At 35.9% G+C, this 25,942-nt stretch overlaps 1 protein-coding gene across 3 annotated transcripts in view; it reads right to left on the bottom strand.

Moving 5' to 3' along the window:
• The window catches only part of LOC131076206 (ABC transporter F family member 5), a 162,478-nt gene extending 145,394 nt beyond the window's left edge, over positions 1-17,084 (bottom strand). For 2 of the 3 annotated variants that reach the window (XM_058013286.2, XM_058013276.2), the window contains exons 1-2: positions 15,794-17,084; positions 14,397-14,738 (exon numbers count right to left, since the gene is read on the bottom strand). In XM_058013286.2, coding sequence (XP_057869269.1) covers positions 14,397-14,738; positions 15,794-16,693 — 1,242 coding nt within the window. In that variant the 5' untranslated portion in view covers positions 16,694-17,084. The remainder of the gene's footprint in view (positions 1-14,396; positions 14,739-15,793) is intronic. The other variant, XM_058013267.2, reaches the window with a different exon arrangement.
• Positions 17,085-25,942: the final 8,858 nt, after the last annotated feature.

Below are 25,942 nucleotides of genomic sequence, written 5' to 3'. Positions count from 1 at the left end.
TGCATCTTGGACTCTTCTGAAATGCAGTCTGCTGGGTTTCAATGGCAACTGGTCATAATATTCCCAAACTGGTATAAGTGAGCGATCACCCTTGGTAGAAAGACCTGGAAAGTGTCTAAGTGACGTTGCTAAATATACCAAATAAGAATTCATGAAGAAGGTCAATGTGGTAGTAACTGCTGCAAGTTGTTCGCACAAAGCATTGCTGATGATTTCACCCCATGAAATGTGATGCAACTGCCGTATGAACATAATGAATTGATACATCCATGGCTCAAAGACATTGGAGTGCTCAAGGCCCAACATCCTACTGAGAAGAGTGATGGTGTCTCCTATCTCCCACTTGAAATCACAACGGTACAACTTTGCCCATCTTGAGAAGGAAGGACGTGACTCTTGGATCCACCTATTGATGTGTCGCTTGCAATCTTTTTCCCTTTTCACATAATACTCCGCTGCACTTTCTTTGGTGATTTCCATATAAACAGGTGCAGGAGGTATTCTGAAAACCTTCTCGATTGTATCCGCATCAAGGCGAATTATAGCTTCACCATCATCATTTTTGATGACTCTTAATTCCTTATCAAAATGATGGGCACATGCAAGAACGAACTCAGGTTCTAGGGCAGCCACTGGGAAGGAAGATGCATGATGGATATGGCTGTCCAACAGCCGCTGCAAGTTGTTATCCTGTGGATCTTCTACCCTGTTGATGAATTCTACCATATCAACGTGCCCTATTTCCGTGTCCCTGATGCAATCCAAAGGAGAAGAAACCTAGGAAGGTGCAACCTCATTCTGGTATTTGTCATATTTGTATTTCATTTTCTTTGGAGTTGGAGATGCCGGCAAATCTAACATTGATTGTGAAACTGGAATGTTGTGATGAAGACTTAAAAGAGTTAAGGCAACATCATAGTCAACTGCAAATATCATTCTTCCTTCTTCAAATGGGTAAAACTTTGATTTCTGAATTTCACGGTTTTGTGAGAGGAAGAGGGGAGATATGTAGAAATGGGAAAATCTTGACTTTGACCAATTTCGGATCTTGGGAGAATTTTCGCAAGTAAACAAGTTGGAAAGGACATACATGCAATCGGGGTAAAACCCAAATACAAGTACACTTGTAAATTTGAAAACGGAGAAATGGACGAAAAATGAGATTTTGACTTGCGGGAAATGATGGAAATGGAAAGTACGGATATGGGGAACATGAATAGATAGAAATGGGAATATCCGGGAAAGTCATTTTCATGAAAATGGGAAGAACTTTTCAACATGTAATCCGGTTTTTAAAACCCGAATTTGCAAGGGAGGGGTATTTCACACTTTTCAAGCTTGGAATTTTAACCAAAAATGATTAAATTCCTTAACTGTAGGGGAAGAACAAGAATTTCCAGCGAACTTGTAATTGAGATTAAAAATCCCAAATACAAGTTAGGAGGGAATTTTGGGAAGAACAATGCAATTCAACAATTGCATATTAAGGGGAAGATTTCTTTCACAAAAACCAATTTATAGTGGAAGAACATCACATGCCAAAAATGCAACTAATAACGAAAAATAAAGAAACAAGAAAATAATAAAATGAAGGGAAGAAAGGAAAGAGAACATACCTTTCTTAAATATGCAAAATGCTTCTCCAATAATGCAACAATTCTTGAAATGAAGAAGCAAAACCGGTGAAAAGGAGCAATCCGGGATGTCAAACTCTTATCACGTTTTTTGTAAAAATGCCCCAAACTGATAAATATAGCGGCAATCTCAAACTTGGAGGACCAAAATGCCAATGAGAGTGTGCATCCAAGTTTATTAGAGCAAAACGCCTAAGGTAGAAGAAGAAGCAATGATGCCAAATGTTTGAAAACGTTGCCAAAGGTTGAAAACGTGGACAAAGGGAATCACGTGGCCACCATTATAAACTCCAACGGCATCATTAAATGGTGCGAAAATCCTCTCACCCTCCACGCCTAGGTAGAAAAAGGCAAAACGATTTAGGAGAGTGGATTAAAAACGCCCAAAAAGTGGATTAGAAGAACCACGTTTTGCTGATTTGGCACCAAAAACCAGCAACAATAAACTCTAAATGGCGAAAAATGTGTTTGTGAAAGCATGAGAATAGGAAAGAATCCTAAACGCCTTGCATCTCCAGCAAATCTCCCCAAAAAATCGCTTTGACATCTTCAACAAATCCATTTTCCATGCAAATCGGGTTTTAGAAGACACATGACAAGTTCGAATTGCCCAAAATGAAGCAAATCAGGTTTTAGAGAGAAAATAACAAGTTTTATTTTCACTTTTTCCACTTACATGCCAAAATCGGGTTTTTTAAGACAAATGGCAAGTTTAAAAATTCACTTTTTCACTTACCAAGCCAAAATCGGGATTTTTTGGACAAATGACAAGTTTAAAAAAAAAAAAAAAAAATTGTCAAAAATGCACTTGCAAGGCAAAATCGGGTTTTTTAAGACAAATTGCAAGTTTAAAATACTTGTAAAAGGGAAATAAAATCCCTACAACAAGTTAGAAACACTTGCACATATATAATGGGGATTTAAAATCCCTATTACATGTAAAAACCATTAAAGTAGGGGTTTTTTTGACCAAACTGCAAGTTTACTTGCAGTTGAGCCAAAAAACCCCTATTTTAACTAAAAATGACCAAAAAACAATAAAAAGATAAAAACATCAAAGGGGAAACTTAAAATAAATTACAAGTAACATATTTGAAATAAAAGTGCACATGTAATTGGTCAAAAATTCCCCTACAAAGACCAAAACAATGAATATCATTAAAACTTGCAGTTTGAAGAAAATTCTCCACCTGCAGTCTGGGTTTTAAAACCCGAAATTGAAGGAAAGGCATAGCAAACGAACCCAGAATTGGACGAAAATCGAAACGTAGTTCGAGAATGAACTGAGGATTAAGCCAGTTCAAGGATTAGTCAAAATTTTGCCTTGGGAAGTGTGCCATAGAGTAAAAATTTTCATTTTTTTAATAAAAATTTCACCGTAGTGGTCCTTCATTTTTGGAAACAAAAATGAGGACAACACCCAGATGTGACCATTTCTAAGTTTTGAAGGTCAAAATAATTCAAAGGCAAGCATGTGACATGGCTGTGACCACTTCCAGCCATTGATATTCATCATTTCCAGAGTGTCTTCAGACTTTTTGGAGCCATTTTCAGACTTTCAGAGGGTGTATTCGGACTTAAGAATCAGAAAATCAAACTACACCATTTTCTAAGTATTTTCATGCAATGGAGGGCGTATTCAGAGTTTGGCCTCAAAAAATCAGACTTTTATTACAACTTTGATATCAAAAATCAGTCACTTTCTGAGTGTTTTCAGACCTCCAAGTGATATTTCCAGACCTAGACATTCATTTTGGACTCCAATTACTTGATTTTCTGAGTTTACATGGGTGTCTTCAGACTTAGCAATTGTGATCAGACTTATCCTAAGTCTGAAAATCGGATTTTCTTGGGGAAAATCTTTCAAATTTCAATCCGGACCTTCATATTTTCCAGAATTGGTGTTACAATTTTCTAAGAATACCTATCACATGTTGGGACAAATGTCAGGAACAAAGTCCCTATGAAGTTCTAATTTCCATTGAACACATGATGATCAAGGACAGTGAATCTGGATGAGGGTCGGATTTCCACTTGAGTACGGAATTACAAAGGAAGTTGTCCAGATAGGCATCAAATTTCCACCAAGTGAAGAAATGAACAGGGATGATGCAGAAACTCTCATTTTTGAGGACTGATCCGTTCGTATGCAGATGGATTTCCCACCGAGGTTGAAATCAAGTTTATCCCATAGGTATTTGATTCAATGTTTATTTGTTTTGCAGGACTATTACGAGGAAAGGAAGCATGATGATCAAGGCTTGAGGTGAAGGAGGATGCATGCAATTCGGATAAGGAAGATCAATACTTCAAAAATTGGATGGGGATTTCCAGACAGAGATTCCAGAAGGTGAAGATGAGGACTAGATCAATCATCAAGAAGACTTCACCTTGATGATGAATAAATGAAGGAAAGCAAGTTCAAGACATGAACACAAAGGATTCCACATTATGAAATCCGGAACTACATCAAGGAATTCCAATATCAAAGTCTCTCATATGCTATGCTTGGCGATCAAATGAGACAACTCCAAAGTACCCTTCCTCAATTTTCATGCAAAAAAATTTCTATAATAACCAAAGCTCAAGCATCTATGTTCATCGTTCATAAGTATCTATAACATCATACGTTTGTTTATCTTTTTTATTTTTGACCACAAATGCCAAATCACAAGGATACAAACACAAGAAGTTAATATTACCTTCTTTCCATTTGAAGTTATGAAGCAATCTTCTCATTACATATGGAATACATCATTCCAACGATGAGTAAGTTGCTGCCGTCCTACCTTACGTACCAGTAACTTTGTATAGAAGACAGCCATTTACCATTCTATCACTAATGGCATTGACATGCATTTGCCAATGCACTCATTATCCAAGAATCATATCTGAAACGATCTAGAATGGTATGAATTTGCTTTCCTGGATTCTTAACTACTCCATTTAAGATTGTCATCTTCAGAAACTCCTCAAACATGATTTTTTGACTTACTTCCATAAGAGACCACACTACTTTTGAATGAACTGCTTCACAAGCATCATATGTTCAGCCATCAGTTCTCCTTAAGAATATGCTCTTTCATATTCTCAAGAATTCTAATGATGAATCACTGTGAACTCAATTAATATTTGGAATTATGGCGCCATGGACAGGCAATGAACCAAAAAGATGTTGCATTTAATGAAAACTCATTGCTTGCTCCACTTCAAATTTCACTATCAATTGTCTCAAACAATCACCTAGATCCCACATATTCTTATGTGTAGATGACCTTGAGCAAAAGGATCTGTATGCCCCTTGCTACAAGTTGTGTTTTTCTTTCACCTTCTCTCCATTTGTAATAACCTCCATACAGTGTTAGCTCAAATCCATATGAAAATTTTGCAATCACTCAAATTATAACTATTTTTGATCACCAAGTTCCCAATCTGGGCAAGGTGAGAGCATATAAAGATTAGAATGAGGACAACAGAATTAACTAAAAGATATTGAAGGTTAGACATCTACTTTACAATATAAACAAATCATAGAATCAATCAAACCAAGTTGGCTAATAGATAATGTAATTTTGATCAAGCCAAACTGACTGAGAGCAAGCTGAATTAAGTTCATGCCAAAATGATTAACTAATTCCCCCGATTCCCATACAAGCTTTGCAAGGCAAAAAATGTACTTAAATAAAAAAGTTCCAATGGATAAACCATCTAAAATTTATTACAAATAAGGGCAAGGATTCAGTGGTAAAGTGTCCAAGATCTTCAGAAATGATATTCAGAACTACTAGTAGTATACCATCTAATATTACAATAAAGATATTTGACTAAACCAATTAAAATATGAATATTGTTGATATCCGTAATGATAAACTTGTAAAATAATATTAACTAAAGATAAAGTACTATCTGTCATGGAAAGTATGAACCAAGATGGTAAGAACAAACATACCACTGATATAATGACTAGTATCAAATGGATCAGCATTAAAAACCATACTTGCAAGACTCGCAAAAAACTCACCGAGTCGTGAGAAACTTGTGAGTATTTCTGCTTGGCGATTTTTTTTGCTCGGGGAGTTTTTCCGCCTACTACTTGCATGAGTTTTTGGCAAAAAATTGCCAAGTTTTAAGTGATTTTTTGGCAGAAAATCCCCAAATTTTTGGCAAGTTCTGCCAAAACCTTGCTGAGTCTGCAAAAAAAACTTGGCTGTCAGAAAATAAAACACCCAGGCCATTCAAAAGTGCATTTCATTTGTTTTTTCATTCTCGAGCTCCTCCAGCCAAGAAAAACCCTTGGGATGTGTTTACAGTTTGATTGCAGCTATTTTGCACCAAAGATTAGAGATTTGAAGAGGATTTTGAATGGAGTTGAAGAGCAAACTGGATTTCCAAGTAGGTTTTCTGATTTTCTTTTTCTTTTTCTTTTTAAACATTTTGCTTTGTTTTGCTACTTATAGAGTTCAAAAAAAACATCAATGCCATTAGGTAAATACTCTAAATCAGATTTAGATTGCAAAGAACAAGATTTCCCACCATTTTTTGACAAACATTTTCCTGATTTTTTCATTGTTTTCACAACTTTTTTCAAACCCTACAAATTGTTTTTAGTTTGAATCCTTTTTTTGGAAGAAAATTTTTAGAATCTTAGATTAGATTAATTTTTTACTGATTTCAATTAATCTATAATCATTTAAACTAATTTGGTTAACTTTTTATTAAAATATTTACAACTTGTGCTTTGACTTTGTATGTGTAGGTTAATATATAACGGTAAATAGACAAGGTTTTGCATCTGGTTCAGCTTCAGGGTTAATGCCTCCACCATCATTTGTGGGACCCTGCTTGGAAGTATGCCTATCAAGGACTCGAACCTGGTTCAGTTTTTTGCACACAATGTGAAAGAATACTTCATGGAGTATAAATCGCCTCAAATACCACCTTGCAGGCATCCATAAGCATGATGCCATGGGTTGTCCTAAGACCACTAAGGAAATAAAAAAAGAAATGAATGCCATACTTGCAGTCGTGGAAGAGAGAAAATTGCAAAGGGAGAGGTCAAAGCTAGCCATGCAAGCAGCCATAACTGCTTCTCAAGGTGCTCCAGTCGACCTTGAAGTGGGTGAAGAAGCACTTCAAAGCATAGTGGACTCTCTTCGTGGCCCATGTATCCACAAATCCACCACCACCACGGGCAGCACTTCAACTTCTTTTAGTAGAGCATCAACATCAACACCACCACCAACGTCGTCTCCTATACATAAATATTTTGTGCCCAAAAACACACTTGGAGCACAACCATCATTGGTGGCAACTGGGTGGAATAGGGAGGCACATGAGCATGCAGACATTGCATGTGCTGATTTTTGGTACTTTAAAAACATCCTTTTCAATGTGGCAGATAATCCTTATTGGCATAACTTGGTTACCGCATTAACAGTTGCAAGAAAAGGCTACAAGGCGCCTTCTCACACAGACTTGAGTGGGAGGTTAGTTCAGTTGATTTAAATTTTTGGTAACTTATGTTGAGTTTTAAAATTTAGACTAAATTTATATTATTTTATTTATAGTACTTTATGTTGAATTTAAGTTTGTTTTTTTTTAATTGTGTACTTAATTTCACTTTGTACTTGTAGGTTGCTCATGAGTGCAGCTGATAAGGCAAGAGAAGTGGAGGAAGAGCAAAGAAATGATTGGAAAAATATGGCTGCACCATTCTTTCTAATGGGTGGACGGATGGGAAAAACCACACCATAATAAATTTTTTGGTTGCTTGCAAGAATAATGTGGTTTTCTTGAAATCAGTGGATGCCTCCAACAAAGAGAAAAATGCAGAAAATTTGGCTCTAATGTTGGAGCAAGTTGTCATGGAGGTGGGAGTTGAAAACATGGTGCAAATAATAACTGATAATACAGCAACATATGTGGCAGCTGGTAGAATCCTCCAAGAGAAACACAACACACTAATTGGACATCTTGTGTAGTAGCACGCCCTTGACCTTCTTTTGAAGGACATGGGCAAACTTGATTGGGTGACACCAATTGTAGAGGATTCAAGGAGGATCATAAAATATATCTACAATCACCCTTGGGTTCTTCAATTGATGAGAGTACACACCCAAGGGAAAGAGTTGGTAAGATCAAGTGTCACAAGGTTTGCAATGATTTTCTTACCATTGCAAAGCATTCTTCGTCCATTGACGGCTTTGAAACAAATGTTTGTGAGCCAAGTATGGCTAGACTCAACTTATTCAAAGAAGCTCAAAGGAGAACGTGTTGCATGCATAGTCTTCGACAACCTATTTGCACAAAGAGCTACAAAGATTGTGAAGGTAACTTCAAAAGTTCAAATTTAAATTCAAATTGAATATTTAATTTTTTTAATTCAAGTCTTTCATTATAAATGTGTAACTTTAAACATTTTATATTTTTAAATTGTAGGTGTTAGAGCCCTTGGTTAGAGTTGGGTATCTATATGAGGCCATGGATAGGGCCAAGGAGTCTATCAAAAATTATTACAAGGGTGAGCACCTCAAATTTGATCCCATATGGAAAGATATTGATAGGAGATGGAACAATCAACTCCACCAACCCATCCATGCAGTAGGATACTTCCTCAACCCTAGTTTTTTCTACTCGGATTCCTTCTCAAATCCTAGTGAAGAGGTTATGGAGGGCCTCACCGCATGCATTCAGAGGCTAACACTCGATGTTGAGATGAGAGACACATTGTGGTTGTATTGGATATTATATAGAAAAAAGGGTAAGCTCTTCTATTCAGATCTGGCTAAGAGAGGAAGAACCACTCAAACACTAGGTATAATATTTGGAGTCTTCCACGTGCATCTTACAAGCTACAACTTTCAAATTTACAAGTTCACAAATTACAACTACTGATAATTTGATAAAATATGTTTTGACTTTTCTTTCTAACTCTTCAATATTTTATTTTGTAGAGTCTTGGTGGAGAAACTAGGGTGGGAAGGCCCCAAATATGGAAAGATTTGCCCTTTGTGTCTTGTGCCAACCTTGTAGTGCATCCAACTGTGAGTGCAATTGGAGCTTGTTCGAGGTCATCCACACAAAGAGGAGTAAATTAGCTCGAAAACGCCTCAATGACCTTGTCTTTCTGCAATATAATCTTCGGTTGCGCATAAGGAAGGTAGAGGAAACATCAACCTCGGGTGGTCCAATCGATTTGGATGATATAGATCCTTATAGTGATTGAACAGCACAAGAGTAGCCTCCATTGTTTACCGATGATGAGATCTATGATTTGGAGAGGCGGGCAATAGAAGAGGGAGGTGGATTTGGATTCACATTGGATGACATTGAGGAGGATGAGGAGGTTGACAATGATAAGCAAGAGTCATTACAAGTACCAGCAGCACCTATATCCAAAATGGAGATCGAGCCACAACCTATCATGTCGAGCAAGGCAGCATAGCCACAACAAACTCCTAGGACTAGAGATACCTCTCCCCTAGTTTTTACTATAGCTAGGAAGAGGAAGATGTAAAATGTTTTGATGTAGTGTTTACTTTTAGTTTTACAAAGACAATTTGCTATTTTCATTTTGGTTTAAACTATCAAACAACAGCATTCCACATGAGGATGCCATTTTGTACTCAATTTGCATTTAAATCAATCAAACACAACTAGACTCTACCTGTTACTTTTATGTACTCATTTATTGACTCATTGGATGCATCTCCCAATTGAATTTTGCAAAAAAAATGTGTTTTAATGAAATTTAAGCAATTTTTTTTGTCGAGTCGCATTTTCAAGCCTTGTTGAGTTTTTGCCGAGTTCAAGTTTTTCAACTTTGGAACAAACATTCCTATTGCTAAATATGAGCTTGATTACTGAGTGTCGACTGAGTGGTCTGGTTCACCGATAAAATCTCGTTATCAACTTCTAATCCAAAGCGTGCATGGATGAGAGAGAGAGAGGTTTCCAGGAAGAAAATTAGTTCCTTGACAACACAGAACTCACATACAATTCTTCCACGCTAGAAATATCATGGCTAAGATACAAGAAATGGTTTAGAAATTGAATCGATCAATTTGTATCTCGGCAACATCCACCTGTAACCACGTCTCAAGTATCCGTCTTCACCAAATAAGACACAATGGAAATTCCTGACAATATATATCAATGGTCGCAAAGTATATACGATAGAGAAACATAAGTCCTCCTCTAGCAAAGAATTGTGCCCAAATCAAAATCTCTTTCGCAGTCCAATAGCAAAGTTTCCCCCATCCAATGTCTTTTTGTGCTCTAGCATTGCAACAAATTACAATACTCCTATAATATTAATACCTCCAAGAAATAAATACTTCACACACAACTATATTCAAGGCACAATTACTATCAACATTTGAACTAAATGAACTTTAGGCTTGAAATATTAATTGTGCCACCTTCAGGAAGTAATATATTCACTTAGTTGAATATAATATGAAACTTCACAGCATTAACATTTTCAACTATTCTCGATGAATAATATAAGCACTTCATCTCCGCATAGTCAATACTCCAAACATAAACAATAACATTTAATTCCAATGTGCATGAGCAACACAAATAACAAACCGGCCAATGATAATATTTTTGTTTGCCCTTCTAATTCATGACTATTAAATACTTTAAAGTGCAATCTCAACATAATAAATAAACAAAGAAACCCTTCCTGCAATTACCTCTCAAAGCCTGTCATTCTCTGAATATCTAATTATTCAAAATCTCCATTAAAGCCCAACTAAAGACTATGGCTGAATCTTCCAAGACCATTTAGGTCAGATCTTGCACTGACGAAAATGGTGATTCCTAGGTTTCATTCTCAAGAATAGGAATTTGAGAAAACTGTCAAATCAACTGAAGAGAAATTATAAAACCAATCATATTCTTTACCATTCCTGAGAACAATAATATAGTATTATTTTCAGTTGCAAACTGTTCCCGCATAGTTATTTGTGAGTGACTTTGGTTTTTTTTTTTGACTAAAGTTGTGTTAATTAATTATTAATAAAATTACCTTTTAATTCATTTTTAAGGTAATAATATTAAATAATTAATTTAAATTTCTTTTGCACCATTTTAGCCTTAAAGTATAAAATGGGACATTAAATATATCTTATTCAATCCAATGAATGCATTTACCTATACCAAGGAATATACTAAACATGATACCATGTGAAAGCTCTTGACCTAGTAGAAATTGCCCAGCTACCCATGGAGATTGCCATTAATGAGTTGCCCCCAATCAGATGGTCTTGCCTTTGGAGATGATCCTCATGATGTAAAACATCTTGGGTAATCATTTTGGCCTTTTGGCTCCAATGAGTATTTCTTTCTTGACTTCTCCAAGCAATCCTCCAAGTTGTTATCCCATTTTGTTTCACAGGCCTTAATATCAATCACTTGTGTCTCCTCAAAGGGTTGCAAACTTAGGGAACCATCAAATGAATCTACATCCAACTTGCACATAACTTGATTTTAGAGGTATTGACCTCCCTGCAATGTGCACGTGTTATAACCAGCTTGAAACACTGAATCGAAATAGGGAAAAAGGATGCTTGAACTAATACAACCTTTTAGCAAATTTACTACTCTTTGACCTTCTCATCAATCTTCAGATCAAGGATGTTGATGAGCCCTAGCAAGGTGTCAAAAATAAGTTGAACTTTATTCAGTAGGACAGTATTCACTGTTCAGTTCAATGGTACGCTCTTGGAACTCCTTGTCTAAAAATCAAACCCTCGCTGTATAGACTGTTCACTAAATGAAAAACTGCAGTCCTAGGGTTTGGTTGATGCTGAAAATTATGGTTAAAACCCTCGCAAAGCAATTCTGACATCACTCTAACACTGATCTTTGATAAAACTTGCCACAAAACACAGCAACAGCTACACAAACCAGCGGGAAATATGACTGGAAATCTGCTGTTTAATACTCCTTCAGATGGCTAGGAAAAGTTAAAAAAACAGAGACACCCTAGAATTTCACCTGTAAATCTGCACACAAAATATAAACCCTAGGTGGCTCAGAAAGAAAGCCTGAAACAATAAACCCTTCACAACAGCTGCAAAAATCTGAAAAAGTGATGGTTGAAAATCCTAGAATTTACACATGATGATCTGAAATTTAAAAAGTAGCTCCAAACCCTATGAGGCATCTGAAAAAGCCTCACAATGATACCAAAGGATGGAAATCAAGTATCATGGCATTTAATAATGAAGAAAAAAGCTCAAAGTGGAATAGCACCCTTCAAACCTGCTGAAAAGATCCTGTAAAATCTAGATACAATCTTCTGACATTTAATAATGAGATGTGAAAAAAAGATTCAATTCTATCATATTATAGAGGTAATAGTACTCAAATTAAGTGTTTTATTTTGTTTTTCTTGTTTTAATTACTCAAATGCAGATTTGTGTCATCATTTGAAGTTTTTGTCACTTAAAAATTTAAAATAGGATCTTCACCAACTAGGCATGCGCCTTAACACTACTTTAGCAACTTAGCATATGACAGAACTACATGAGGCACACTTATGGTTCTTCACAACCACCTAATCTTTGGTCTTTTACTTGCAGGCACACTCCTTTTGGTCTATGACACTTGAAACTCACCTTACTTCTCCCAGGCATGCTCTTCAGTTGTTCTAACCCTTCCACATTCAGCAATTATCACTCAAGCAAGCTGCTTGCTATGATATTGTTACTTTAAGGTTGTGATTTTAAGGCCAGGCACACTTTAAAGTTTAAAACCACTTTTGCCACTTAACACATGACAAATCCAAGCCAAGCGCACTTCAGGGCTATAAACCCTGACTTACTTCTCTAAGGCATGCCTTTAGTCATTAACTGCCACTTAAAACATCTAAAACTGGTTCAAGCATGCTTCTCACTTACATATGCCACTTAAGTCTTCATAAAAGTCTCCTGGACACACTCATGCAACATTTGTGCCACTAAAACCTTGGTATTTCACTGATATGCATGCCCTCTGACTGTTAGTGCCACTTACTGTTGGCAAATCTGTGTGAAGGGCACTTATGCCACATCCTTGCCATCTTCAATATGACGAGCTGTTTTGGAGCACTCTTGAGCAATTTATGCTATCTTTTTGACACTTACAAGAATCGATCATTTCCTACTTTGCCATGACTAGACAAATGGGCAGAATGATCTTAGGGGCAATTAACCTTGCTTGGGATGGGATTATTAACAAAGTCAACAAGGACAAAAACAACACAACTTTCATGCCTAACACCTTAATAGATGATTCCAGAAAGACATGAGAAAACAGCTTGTAAATAGTTGAATTTGGTAGGGGTGTAACAAAGAGTAATTCTTCAACATCATCAATGCACAATGCATTGGAATAAAATAATAGATCTTGATTAAAATAAAGAAAGAAAACTGAAACCTGATAAAATCCTTCACATGCATCACATTGTTCTCTAAATGATAAAAGTCTTCTGTGTGAAAATACAGGTTCTACCAGTCTAAAATATGAAAAGCAAAAAAACAAGAAAATTGAAAAACACCAAATTATGAGGCTGAGACAGAAACTACGAAACCCGGGGACGCGTCCCCTACCTGAAAACCCCCGTCCCAGTCCCGGGGACATTTCGGGGACTTGGGGACGGCCAGGGGACGTCCCCCCCCCGTCCCCAAATTGTCAAAATTTTGAGGGGACGTCCCCGAAACGGGGGGACGGCTTCCCTAGCTGTGGGGGACGTCCGTACGTCCCGGGGACGGCTGGGGACGGATTGGGGACGTCCCAGCCGTCCCGGGGACGGCCAGACGTCCCCCACATCTAGGGCTAGGGAAAAATATTAAAATAAAAAAAGTCGTATTTTCAAATTTTTTTTAATGATGTTTTTTGCGTAATTGAGGGAGTGAAATATCTCATGAAGGGTTTTTTGCCAATAGAAAAATAACACCCGATGCCTATATAAAATAATAAAAGTATTTTTGGCCTCGCGGGGCGCTGCCCCTCGACCCCGCCCTGTATCGCGACAGGGAGCGCGCAAGGGGCGCTGCCCCTTGACCCCGCAAGGGGCGATGCCCCTTGACCCCAAGTTGGGGGCGCTGCCCCCAAACCCCCGTCAAAAAATATAGGGGGGAACTGCGCTGATGGAAGTAGTGAAAATTTAACCTCTGAGTCTGATTAGGCTCCATTATGTATTTTATTTCTTTAATAGCTATTATGATATGCATATTGACAATGTGAATGAATTGAAATTCTGAATTATGAGTGCATATTGAGTATTGAGTCTATTGATAATGTTGTATGTTCGATGTTTGCATTCTAAAATGTTTTCATAGTATCATACACATGCTATATCCATGTTTTCATATGAATATAATGTATAGATGCATGCTTTATCCATGTTTTCATATGAACATTTAGAATTTTCCTATATATTTTAAATTTTCCCTATATTTTATACAGCCGTCCCCTTTGCCGTCCCCCCCCGTCCCCAAATTTGGCAAAAAAATTTGCCGTCCCGGAAACTCATCCCCCCGTCCCGGAAACTTGGGGTAACGTAGGACAGAAATGATCTTTTACACGAAGTTAACTGTACACAACATTCTGAACATTTAAGACCAAAATATTTTTACCTAAGAACTAGTACGACTGAAACTTAAACAGATCAAATGTTTACCCACAAAAAATTAGCATTACAAGTTTTGCATGATGACATACTGAATGTGTAAACATATTCAAATAACAAACATTCCTAATGAAAAGTACCTTCTCTGCAGAGGAAGCACGACCTGAATTAGCCCCAGCACTCAATCGACTGATCATATCCTTTGTATGGTCAATCTCCTTCTGTTGTTTCTCCCATGCCATACGCTGTGCCTCTATCCAAGTGGCTTTAGCAATCATGTACTCAGAGTAATTTCCTTCATATGATCTTGATACACCCATATCTGTCTCTACTATTTTTGTGCAAAGTTGGTCAAGAAAAGCTCTGTCATGAGAAACAATCACCATAGGCACATCTTGCTTCTTGAGATAACCTTCCAGCCACTCTATAGTGTCAAGGTCGAGGTGATTTGTAGGTTCATCCAGAAGTAATAAATCAGGTTCCTGTACAGATAGGTAAATAAGAAGCTAAAATATTCAAATAAAACAAAATATCCTGCATTACTGCTCATACTGTAGAAATTATACCTTCAGGCACTAAGATTCTTTCCGACAAATATATTATTGTCCTTCTCATGTAATCTTAATTCTCTGGAAGGTAATTATAGTTAAACAATTAAAAGTAAAAGGATGCCAGGGTAAGAGAATCCATGGGAAATTCAAGCATGATCTGTTGAACTCTGGCACAATATCATCTGCATTGAAGCTCAAACTATGTACCCATGAGATTATTTGCATGTACTGAAGATTTGACCAGAACTTGAAAATAATAGTTGCTATTGACTGGACCACTTTAATTGAATAAATGCTCACAGTTTTACGCGGAAGATAAAGTTGCAATCTATAGAGGACTCATTTAAATCAATAGTTATCTTTCAGAGCAATTTCATGCTGTATAAATTTTCAAATACATTCGTGGTAAATTAGTTTAAAGATGACCACAATTGGGTAAAGTCAACTGCTAAAAGACATACCACTGACTTCTGTGGAAGATTCCCATAGCAGTGAGAAAGAAATAAATTATGTTAATACTCGTGGATGACTAAAGCATGTCAAGGATTCAAAATACAGCCACAAAAAGCAGCATGGGTGAACCAAAAAGAAGCTGCAAAAATAAGAGACGATAAAACAAAATTGCATTCTTCAACTCACAGTACTTGTTTGCTTCACTCCATAAAGGATCTATCTATAAAAATACTAACGAGTTACATGAACCAAACAATTTTCTCAAGAATTGGTAACCATTTTTTAGTTGGAAGATTGAAATGTTTTTTCATTCTATCAAAATGATAATGCAATTTAAAGTAGCAAGAAAAAATGATAATGCAATTTAAGAACAAAAGTACTAAGAATTCCCTGCCCCTCTTATATACCATGGACAGAAAGAAATAACGAATGAAATTATATTATATCCACGAACAACCAAGGTGGCTAAATGGAGCTCAAAAGTACAAGTAGTTACAATAGGAAATGACATAAGGTCTAAGCCTAATTACTACCTGAAGAAGAATCTTCCCAAGGGACATCCTCATCTGCCACCCCCCACTAAAAGATGCCACCAACCTATCAGTGTCCTCTTGGGTAAACCCAAGTTCAGGCATCATCTTATTGATTTTGACATCAACATCATAAAGCTGAATTGCATCTGCTTTCTTCTGCAGTGAATCCAATTCGTCCAGAAGCCTGCCCATCAGATCCATGTCATCCACAGCAGACTCCAGAGCTGTCTGCACCCTCTCCATCTTTTGCGAAATCTCCATCTCCTCCTTGAATGCATTCATGAACTCTTCCTTCACAGTCCTGGTAGGTACCACCTCAAATTCTTGGGTTAGAAAGGCGATTTTCATATTGTGCTTGGCCTTGATAATTTCTCCAGAGTCGGGCTCCTCTTCACCCGCAATAATTTTCAACTGGGTAGTCTTCCCTGCCCCATTGACACCCACAAGGCCTACTCTCTGGCCCCTTTTGACTTCCCAGGACACATCCTTCAACACAGTGGCACCCTTAAAGGTCTTGCTGATGTGTTCTAGCCTAACACCACTAGAAATACTGGATGCCCCTGATTGATTTTTGCCGCCCCTCTTTGAACTTGTTTCGTTTGAGCTATTATAGAAAAGGGATTCTATGTCTTTGACTTCAGTGCTGGTAGTCTTAGTTGCTGATGATGATGTTTTGATCTTGTTTTGCCTGTTTTTTTCTGTTGTCGCTTGGATTGGAACAAAGGATGCTCCTAATTGGGTTGCGAGAAATGGGCCTTCTGAAACACTGCAACCAACAGTTCTAACTGGGGAGAATGGAAGTAGGGATTTTAAAATGGGTTTTTTGTTTTCATGGGGAATTGAAGGAGTGAGGAATGTGGGTTTGAAATCATTGCACCTTAGCTGCCTTACCATGTTCATATTGTAGGTCTGCAAATTATCAGGGGAGGAAGAAACTCCCCTTTTATCAGTTTAAAATCTTCGTCTGACTACCTTACTCTAAAAAAATTTCTAACTGCGTGAACAATACTACCTGGTTTGTATTGCAGTGTTTAGATGACTGTTAATTAATGAAAATATACTTCATGTGTACTTATCAAATTCGCCTGCAAAAAATCCTTCCGTCTCCCCACAAGCTCTTCAGCAGTTTTACAGGCAATTGTATCCATAGTCGAAATTAGCAGATAGGGGATTCGGGAATTCTATCAGGTTTTAGAAGAGTTAACGGTAAGAAAAAGTGCTATAAAAAAATTTTAAATCACAAATTGGAGCCATATAAAATCATGAGGATAAGATGTGGGCAATAAAGAGGCATAATTTTAGTCCCAGGTTTGAGAGCAATAATGGGTTTCTCAGAAATCTTTTATTTGTATTATTTAGGTTTAAATTAATGGGGTAGACTGAAAGACAGCCATGTCAAAATGGAGGAGGTATTTAAATAAATCATTTATGGAAGAACCTAATACATGTAATGATGCAACAAGCTTAAAGGAAAAATTGCAGTTCCCCATTTTTGGTGATGAATGTGATGGTGTATTTAAGGATGTTTTTTTTTTTTTTTAATTAAGGAATAATTGATTTTAATATTTTTATAATTTTTTAAAAATTAAAATTATAAAATAGGGAAAGCGTTGTGGAGTTGCTATGCGGCTTTGCTAAACCCGTCAATGGGAATTGCATTGCCGATGCCATTTTCAGTCTACCAGAGAATGTGTGGTTTAGCATCCTAAAGACATATTTTCAGTCGGACATGTTCCTACCCACTGAGTCCGATGACGAAGAGGAGGAGAGTGAGGATGAAGGGAGCGAGGCGTCGGATGACAGTGAGCAAAATAGGGCCGAAGCCAAACGGTTGGAGAAGGAAGAACTAAAGGAGATGATGAGGATGTTCGGTGAGAATGCTTGGGAAGTTTTCAGATGTGCAGTGCAGAATGGGAATATGGCTTCCTTCCGCAGAGTGACAAACACTGGAACATGGTGGTTCTCAGCTGGAGCAACAGAAATTGTGATCAGTGTGGGAGAATATGTCGGGGTCATCATGCAAACTTTCAATGGAGGTGCATAATGTTTGTATCAGTCTCCGTCTTTGGCCATAAGACGGTCCCTGTTTTTGGTTATACTATTTCAGCAATAGTTCAAGAATATAGCGGGGGTGATAGGTAGATAAGCAGGCTGGGGAATAGATAAGTAATATTTGTATGATCAGACTTTGCATTTAGGGTGGGTTGAAAAGTAGGCGTATGTAGTTGCTATCAGGTCTAGAAGATGTTTTGTAATACTTTTTTAAAGTTAATATAAAGGTGCTATCCCCTTTAAAGATAGCTCTTACCATTAAAAAAAAAAAAAAAAAAATTAAAATTATAAAAAAAATGTGTACATGGAAGATTTTTTTAATTTGTAAAATAAAACTAGTTTTTTTATAGAAAGAAGAGTATTATAACAAGGTTGAAGTAAGGGAGTTTTTGCTAAATGTTAACAACTATTTTGTTATAATAGTATAGGATAGCAAATAATTATAGAGATATGTATAAGCAACATGCTATATATTGTAAAGATGTTGACAAATTTTACAACATAAATGTCATTGCATGGTTGCTGGTACTTCTATGTCTTGATTTTAAAATTGACATGTTATGGTTATGGTGATATTTGTTTACTATTGTGATATAACTAATTTACTTAATATTTAAATAAAAGTATTTTTGAATTATTCATACTAATAAAATCCAAATTAATTTCACCATTTTGTAAGTTTTTAACATTTTAAAAAAATATAATAAGAGCCTATTTTATAACACATTTATATCAAAACCTTATACCTGCTCTGAAAATAATTAATTTTCATTATATTTTAATTAAAAGAATTGTATTATATTTTAATAAAGATCAAAAAAAATGGTTAAAAAAATCTCAATTTTGATTTGTTAATTTGTTTTTTTATTAATAACTAGTTAAAGAATAACCCTTGTTTAAATTTAGAGAGACATAAATAATACTAATTACTAAATGTTAATTTCATTAACAACTTTTCCTCCCCAAAATATAAAATTAAGTTAAACTGGACAAAATTAAGGTTCACTAAAAAAATTGAAAATAAATTTGACTAATGCAAATTTGCAACTGTTTTGATATTTAAAATTTTTAATAAATTTAATTACAATTTTTTGAATATTTTAAACATAAAAATTCTATCAAACTAATTAAAATTAAAATATGTATTAATAATTAAATTGAGTATTAATTGATATATTCATAGAAAGAGAAAATGGTGAAAGCATAAGATGCAAAGGAGGGCAAATGGCAAGATATAGAATCGACTTTCTTGGAAGAAAACCTTCTTATTTGTGCAGAATCAGAGCATTTGGATTAACAATCCAACTCTCAGAGGAAAGGGAGACTAGTTGTGGTTTGTTGGAGGAATTAGCGGTTATTTGCAAATTTATAGGCCCTAGGGCAAATCATTGTAAAATTCACCAATGGATCAAAGAACAATGGAAGATGAAAATGATCACCAAATATATCTCTAAGGGTTTTTGTGTGGTTGTGTTTATGTCTACAGAAGAAAGGGAAAGAATTTTACAGGGAGGATTATGGTTGATGGAGGACCATTCGCTATACATGTAGAAATACCAAGCAAATTTTTATTCGGTAAGCCTAGATCCATAAGACAATGCCTACAGAAAATCAACTGGTCTCTAGTGTTAGAGTAAAAGGTATTAGTTTACTTAATTAATTAAATCATATTGATTTAATAATTAAGTCACCTTTTCTCTATTTCACTTAAGCTAAATTTAGGAAGCTAAACTTAGGAATATTAATAATTAATTCATTATTAATTATTAATTGCTTTTAGGGTTTATGTTTTTTAGGTTTTGATCTCCTTTTATAATGATTGATCCCTTTGTAATCCTTACCAATCTTATTATTATTGCATATTCTTGCTTTGGGTTTTCAAAGCAATCTTTGTGTTTCGTGAATCTTCCATTGTTGTGATAGGTTATTTACATACAAGTGTTCACTAGGTTTTGTGAGGTTGTATTTCACAACTTTAATATCTAGGAACCCTAATAGATGGAGATGTAGTTATCAATGATGGGGACTCCTATCTCTATGCAAGGATCCACATTGGGACTATCAAAAAAATCCTGGACCGAATTAAAGTGTGTATAGGGAAAACATTGGATTCAACAAATTGAAGTTGAAAAGGAGAAGCTTGTTTCGATTCGTGGCCCCAAGACTCATAGTCTTCTCGCTCTCTATGGGAAATTAAAGAAAAATAATAATGGAGGTCTATAGGAAGAAGGCTTTCTCCCCCAAGTGGTTTGGCTCTTAATTTATATCAGTAGTGTCGGGTGCTAGGGCATGTTCTAAGAAACCGGTGGTAGGGAACAAGCTAGATACAAATCTGAAATGGAAAACCCTTGCCTAGGGTGAGGTCTTCAAATGACTCCAAGGACAAAAGGGAATGGTGGTGAGGGGGGACCAATACCTAAGAGAAAGGATGTCGAAATAATTATATCATCCAATGGGAATGCGATTGAGAACAAGGTAATTAGCAATCTGCATGTGCATGAGGATGGAATGCATTTTGAAGAAGACTGGGCCTCAGACAACCTCTTTTCAGATGGAGATGAACTAGGAATAATTGATTTAAGATGTATCAACCAATCTGCAACTTCATTGCTAGGGAAGAATAAGAAACGCGAGGTAGGAAATGTTAAGGAATTTAGATCAGAGATAGAGAATACAATAGTCTAGTAATATGTAGTGAGGATAGACTTTAATAAGATCACTGCAATGAATATGTTTTACCTCCGATGTATATATATAACTATTAATCTTCTATGGTAATATTGACAGCTTATGCCACGTAGAGTCATGACCCTATGGGGACATGACCCTTCATTCAATGTTGTTATATATTACTTGCTTCAATTCAAATGAAGCTATATCCTTAACACTCCCTCTTAGCAAAAGAGGATTGAATTTCATAATTAAGTTTTAAGGAACAACATTCTAGATATACACATTCATTTGACATGATCATTCACTTAGTAATACTTACTAGTGAAATACTTCATATCTCAGAGAGATATGGATTATCTGATATCCAGCACTCTGGGACAACAACAACTACTTGAAGTCTTATCAGGTTACAACCTTGATTCTAGTGACAATTGTAACATTGTCATTATCACAAGTGAAATAATTTTAGTATCATGATATCCGACACATTCCAGGACAACAAATTAATATAGTCAATCATGATATGATTGTTATCATAATTTTTGACATATTTCGGAACAATCATTTAATGATAACAATTCAATAACTCATCATAGCAAATTTAGTATCAAGATTTCTGACACATTCCAGGACAACAACTTAATGTAGTTAATCTTGATAACAGATCAGGCTATTGTGAAAGTTGTCACCTTACAATAGTGATCTTACACTTACATCACATGAAAGATCGTCACCTTCCATGACATAACACATACATGCAATACTGCATTCAAGATATTCATGAATATATCAATTACATATGATTAAGATTAATATCAAAAATTTCCATTATAATTTAGTCATACCAAGTTTACCTCTAAAGTACTCCACTTTCAAATTTGCAAGAGGTTTGGTGAATATGTCAGCACTTTGCTCTTCAGTGCTGATGTAGGTCAATTTGATGACATCTCTGTCTACCATATTTCTTATGTAATGGTATGGGATTTCTATATGCTTGGATCTATTATGAAAAACTGGATTTACAGAAAGTTTGATGCAGCTTTGATTATCATAGTGAATCATAGTGGGGTTTAGGGGCTTCCCAAATAGTCCAACTAGCAATTTCCTTAACCATACTACCTCACGTGCTCCCATGGAGGCAACCATATATTTGGCTTCACTGGAACTCTGAGTAACTGTTGACTATTTTCTGCTAAACCAGGATATCATAGTTGATCCAAGACTAAAGAAACACCCTGTTGTATGTTTACGATCAATGGAACTTCCTACCTAGTCGGAATCAGAATACCCTTGGAGTTGTATCTCAACACTTTTATACTTCAGGCCAAGTCCAATAGTGCCACGCAAGTATCTCAGAATATGCTTAGCAACCATTAGGTGAATCTTCTTAGGTTCACACATGAAATGACTTAACACATTGGTAGCGTAACAAATATCAGGGCGAGTGTTTACTAGGTACATAAGAGATCCAATAATTTGTCTATAGTATGTAGGATCTGTAGATTCTTAATCTGCTACTTCACTTTTGAGCTTATGAAGATTTGTTTCCATTGGAATGGATAGAGGCTTACAATATATCATACCAAATATGGTCAGGATATCAGTGGTGTATTTTCCTTGATTTAGGAAAATATAATTCTCTTTTGGCCATACTTCTAAGCCCAAAAAATAGTGCAGTATACCTAGATCCTTCATATCGAATTAAGCCACAAGATCTTGTTTGCATTTTGCAATGAGGTGATCTTCTCCTGTTATCAACAAGTCATCAACATAGAGAACAAGTATTAACATGTCACCATCTAATATTTTGAAGCATACGTTAGTTTCTGCTTCATTTTTGGAATATCCTAGTTTGGAGAGATAATTATCTATCCTTCTGTACCATGCCCTGGGAGCTTGCCTAAGGCCGTAGAGAGTTTTTTTTAGTCTACACACATAGAGATTTCTATAATGTGTAGCAAAGCCTTCAGGTTGTTCTATATATACTTCTTCCTCAATAACACCATTCAAAAATGCAGTCTTCACATCCATTTGGTGTATCTTCCACCCTTTGGAAATTGCAATGGCACTGATGGTTCTTACAGAAGTATATTGGGCAACTGGAGCAAATGTCTCTTCGTAATCAATTCCAACCTTTTGAGAGAACCCCTTGGCAACGAATTTGGCTTTGTGTTTTTCAATACTACCATCTGGTGCATATTTGATTTTGAATAACCACTTTGATGAGACAACTGATTTGTCTTTTGGTCTAGGTACAATGTCCTAGACATCATTTTTTAAGATAGATTGGTATTCCTCAATCATTGCATATTTCCAAGCTTTACATGTTAAAGCCTCTTCAACATTTGATGGTTCAAATTTTGTAAGTTTGGTCATGAGTGCAATATAGCATGATTGACTTCTTGTTTTCTTATTCTCTTTGAAGATTTCATCGGGTTCCACATTATTTTCTTCAATCATCTTTCTTGCCCATAGTGGTCTTTTCTTGTTGCTGGGATTTTCAGCATTCTCAAAACTAGGTGATTGAAGTTCATGATTTTATATGCTATTCTCCCTATGATTTTCAATTGTAGGATTTTCATTTGATTCTGCACTTAGATCATCTTGTGCACTTAGAGATAGTTTATAAGAAGCATCTTCTTCAAATTTGACATCTCTACCGATTTCAATAGATCTTCATCCTGGAATATAGACTATGTATCCTTTAGTGGTTTCACTGTAGCCAACAAACATGCCTTTCTTCCCAGAGGGTTCTAGTTTGGTTCTCTTTCCTTTAGGAACGTGAATATACATGTGGCAACCAAATATTCTTAGATGGCTTAAATCTAGTTTATTTCCTATAAAGGCTTCTTCAGGTGTTATATTCTCTACGATTGAATGAGGGCATCTATTTTGAATGTACACAGTTGTATTTGAGGCTTCAGCCCAAAATAAGATATGTAGATTTTGATCATATATCGTAGCTTTAGCAGCTTTGATGATGGTTTTTTTTTTTCTTTCTGCAACTCCATTTTATTGAGGATTATAAGGTACAATACACTCCCTCTTAATCCCAAAAGAAATGCAGAATTCTTTAAAATTTTCAGAGATATATTCACCCCCATTATCTGATCTTAGAGTCTTTATTTTCTTCCCAGTTTCATTTTCCACTAGGGCCTTAAATTCTTTAAATTTCAATAGCACTTCATTTAATTCTTTGAGTTTTATGAAATAGATCCAAGTTTTCCTAGAGTAATCATCAACAAATATCATGTAATACAAGAATCACCCTAGTGATGGTAATGACATTGGACCATACAAATCAGTGTGGACAAGTTCTAGTACAACTTTTGATTTGTGTTCACTGGAGGGAAAGGACCCTTTTGATTTCTTCCCTAGAGCACATCCTTTAAAAGTTCCAACATGATCAGATTTTAGGTTGGGTAATCCTGTGGTAATTTTTCCTATAGAAGGTAGGGCACTAAATCGAAGATGTTCTAATCTTCTATGCCAAATTTCATTAGAGTTTGATACTTCATGATATAGTGCTTGTTTTTTAGTATTACATAATTTGTATAAACGACCATCTCTAGATCCTATAGGGATAGCATTCTTTATGTTAGAGTTTTTAGGCCAGAGTAGAACTTTATCTTCATGAAAGGTGACACGATATCCTTGATCAGCTAGTCCTGAAATAAAGACCAAATTCCTTTTGATACGTGGTACAAAGAGAACATCTTTCAATTGTAATGTAACTCTTGTTCTTAGTTGAATTGAGCGGGTCCCAATTCCTTTCACTGGATAGGTAGAATTGTCTCCTATTGTAACTTCTTCAGTTGAGTGGCCTTCAAAGGTTTCCAATTGATCTCTAAAACTAGTTATGTGTCGAGATGCTCCACTGTCGATTATCCACATATGTTTGTTTGAGTTTAGTTTGCTTGATAAGGCTAAGAAAAATAGAGGATTCTCTACTTCCTTGACTTCAGCTATGGTTTCTTGAGCTTTCTTTCTTTTTGGGCAAAACCTGTGAGTGTGTCCAAATTTATCACACTTGTAGCATTGAATCTTGGAGAAGTCTTTGCTTTTGTGATCATTTCCTCTCTTTCCTTTGAACTTCCTTTTCTTCCCTTTGTTTCTTGTGTTAGCATGTAGTGCTTGAATTTCTCCCCCTTTGTTTGGACCCAATCCTCTTGTGATTAGTCGAGATTCTTCTTGAGTACAATCATTCTTGAGTTGATTGAATTTTGGTAGTGTCGGACGAGCACTAATGCCTTAAATAAAGGATTCCCAACTGGATGGTAATCCCTTAAGTGCTATTAGAGATAGCTCCATATCATCTATATTATTCCCAATAGTTGACAATTGGTCTTTTAATTCTGAATTCCTCATGAAATTGGATGTGATTGTTTCTCCTTTGTTCATGTAGATATGCATTAATTGTTGTTTTAAAGTGAGCAATCTGCTTGCATTATTTATTTCATATGAGTTTTGAATGGTCTTGAACATATCATAAGTTGTAGTTAGTTTTGAGATGGTTGGGAGAATGTGATCTTTAATAGCATTAATTATGATTTTATTAGCCTTGTTGTTGTGTCTTTTCCAGGTTGTTTTCTCTGGCTCGTCTTCGGGCATCTTAGTATCTTTTTCTATGTATGCATTAGTTTGAGTTCTTGAAGAATTGTTGTTATTCGAATTCTCCATGAGATGAAGTTGGATGCACCTTCGAGTCTATCCTCCACTCTAACACTATTCACCATGATTGTTTTTCCTTTGATTCTGAGTGCAAGTCTTAATTTTTTTTAATAGAAAAGAGGTGTCACTATTTTATTATTTCTCTACCAATGTGGCTCTGATACCATGTTAAGGAATTTAGATCAGAGATAGAGAATACAATAGTCTGGTAATATGTAGTGAGGATGGACTTTAATAAGATCACTGCAATGAATATGTTTTACCTCTGATGTGTGTGTGTGTGTATATATAAATCTAACTATTAATCTTCTATGATAATATTGACAGCTTGCTGGTTTGTGAAACTGCCACGGTTATTGGTTTTAGTTCACAGCAAGTGTCGATGACTATAAATAAAAGGATGAAGAGTCATGTCCACGTAGGGGCATAACTTCTATGTGGCTTATGCCACATAGAGTCGTGACCCTATGGGGACATGACCCTTCATTCAATGTCGTTATATATTACTTGCTTCAATCTGAATGAAGCTATATCCTTAACAGGAAAACCAATAAACAAAGAAAAGAAGAGAAGCAACTTTCTTGTTCATTTGATTGGGAGATTCTACCTATAGCGGGTCTTTTGTGCAATTTGGGTTGATTTGGACCTCACCATTCAATCTAGCACATGACAAATAATTAAGATTGACCTTTTGTTTGTCAATTTTTTATTTACAGGGCCAGATTTGTGAGGGTTTGAAGATTCAACTTTTTT

This window comes from Cryptomeria japonica, chromosome 10 (genome assembly GCF_030272615.1).
Source record: "Cryptomeria japonica chromosome 10, Sugi_1.0, whole genome shotgun sequence".
In the NCBI taxonomy this organism is placed as follows: Eukaryota; Viridiplantae; Streptophyta; class Pinopsida; order Cupressales; family Cupressaceae; genus Cryptomeria; species Cryptomeria japonica.
The sequence above is the reverse complement of the archived record's forward strand: the minus strand, read 5'-3'. Positions and strand labels throughout refer to the sequence as shown.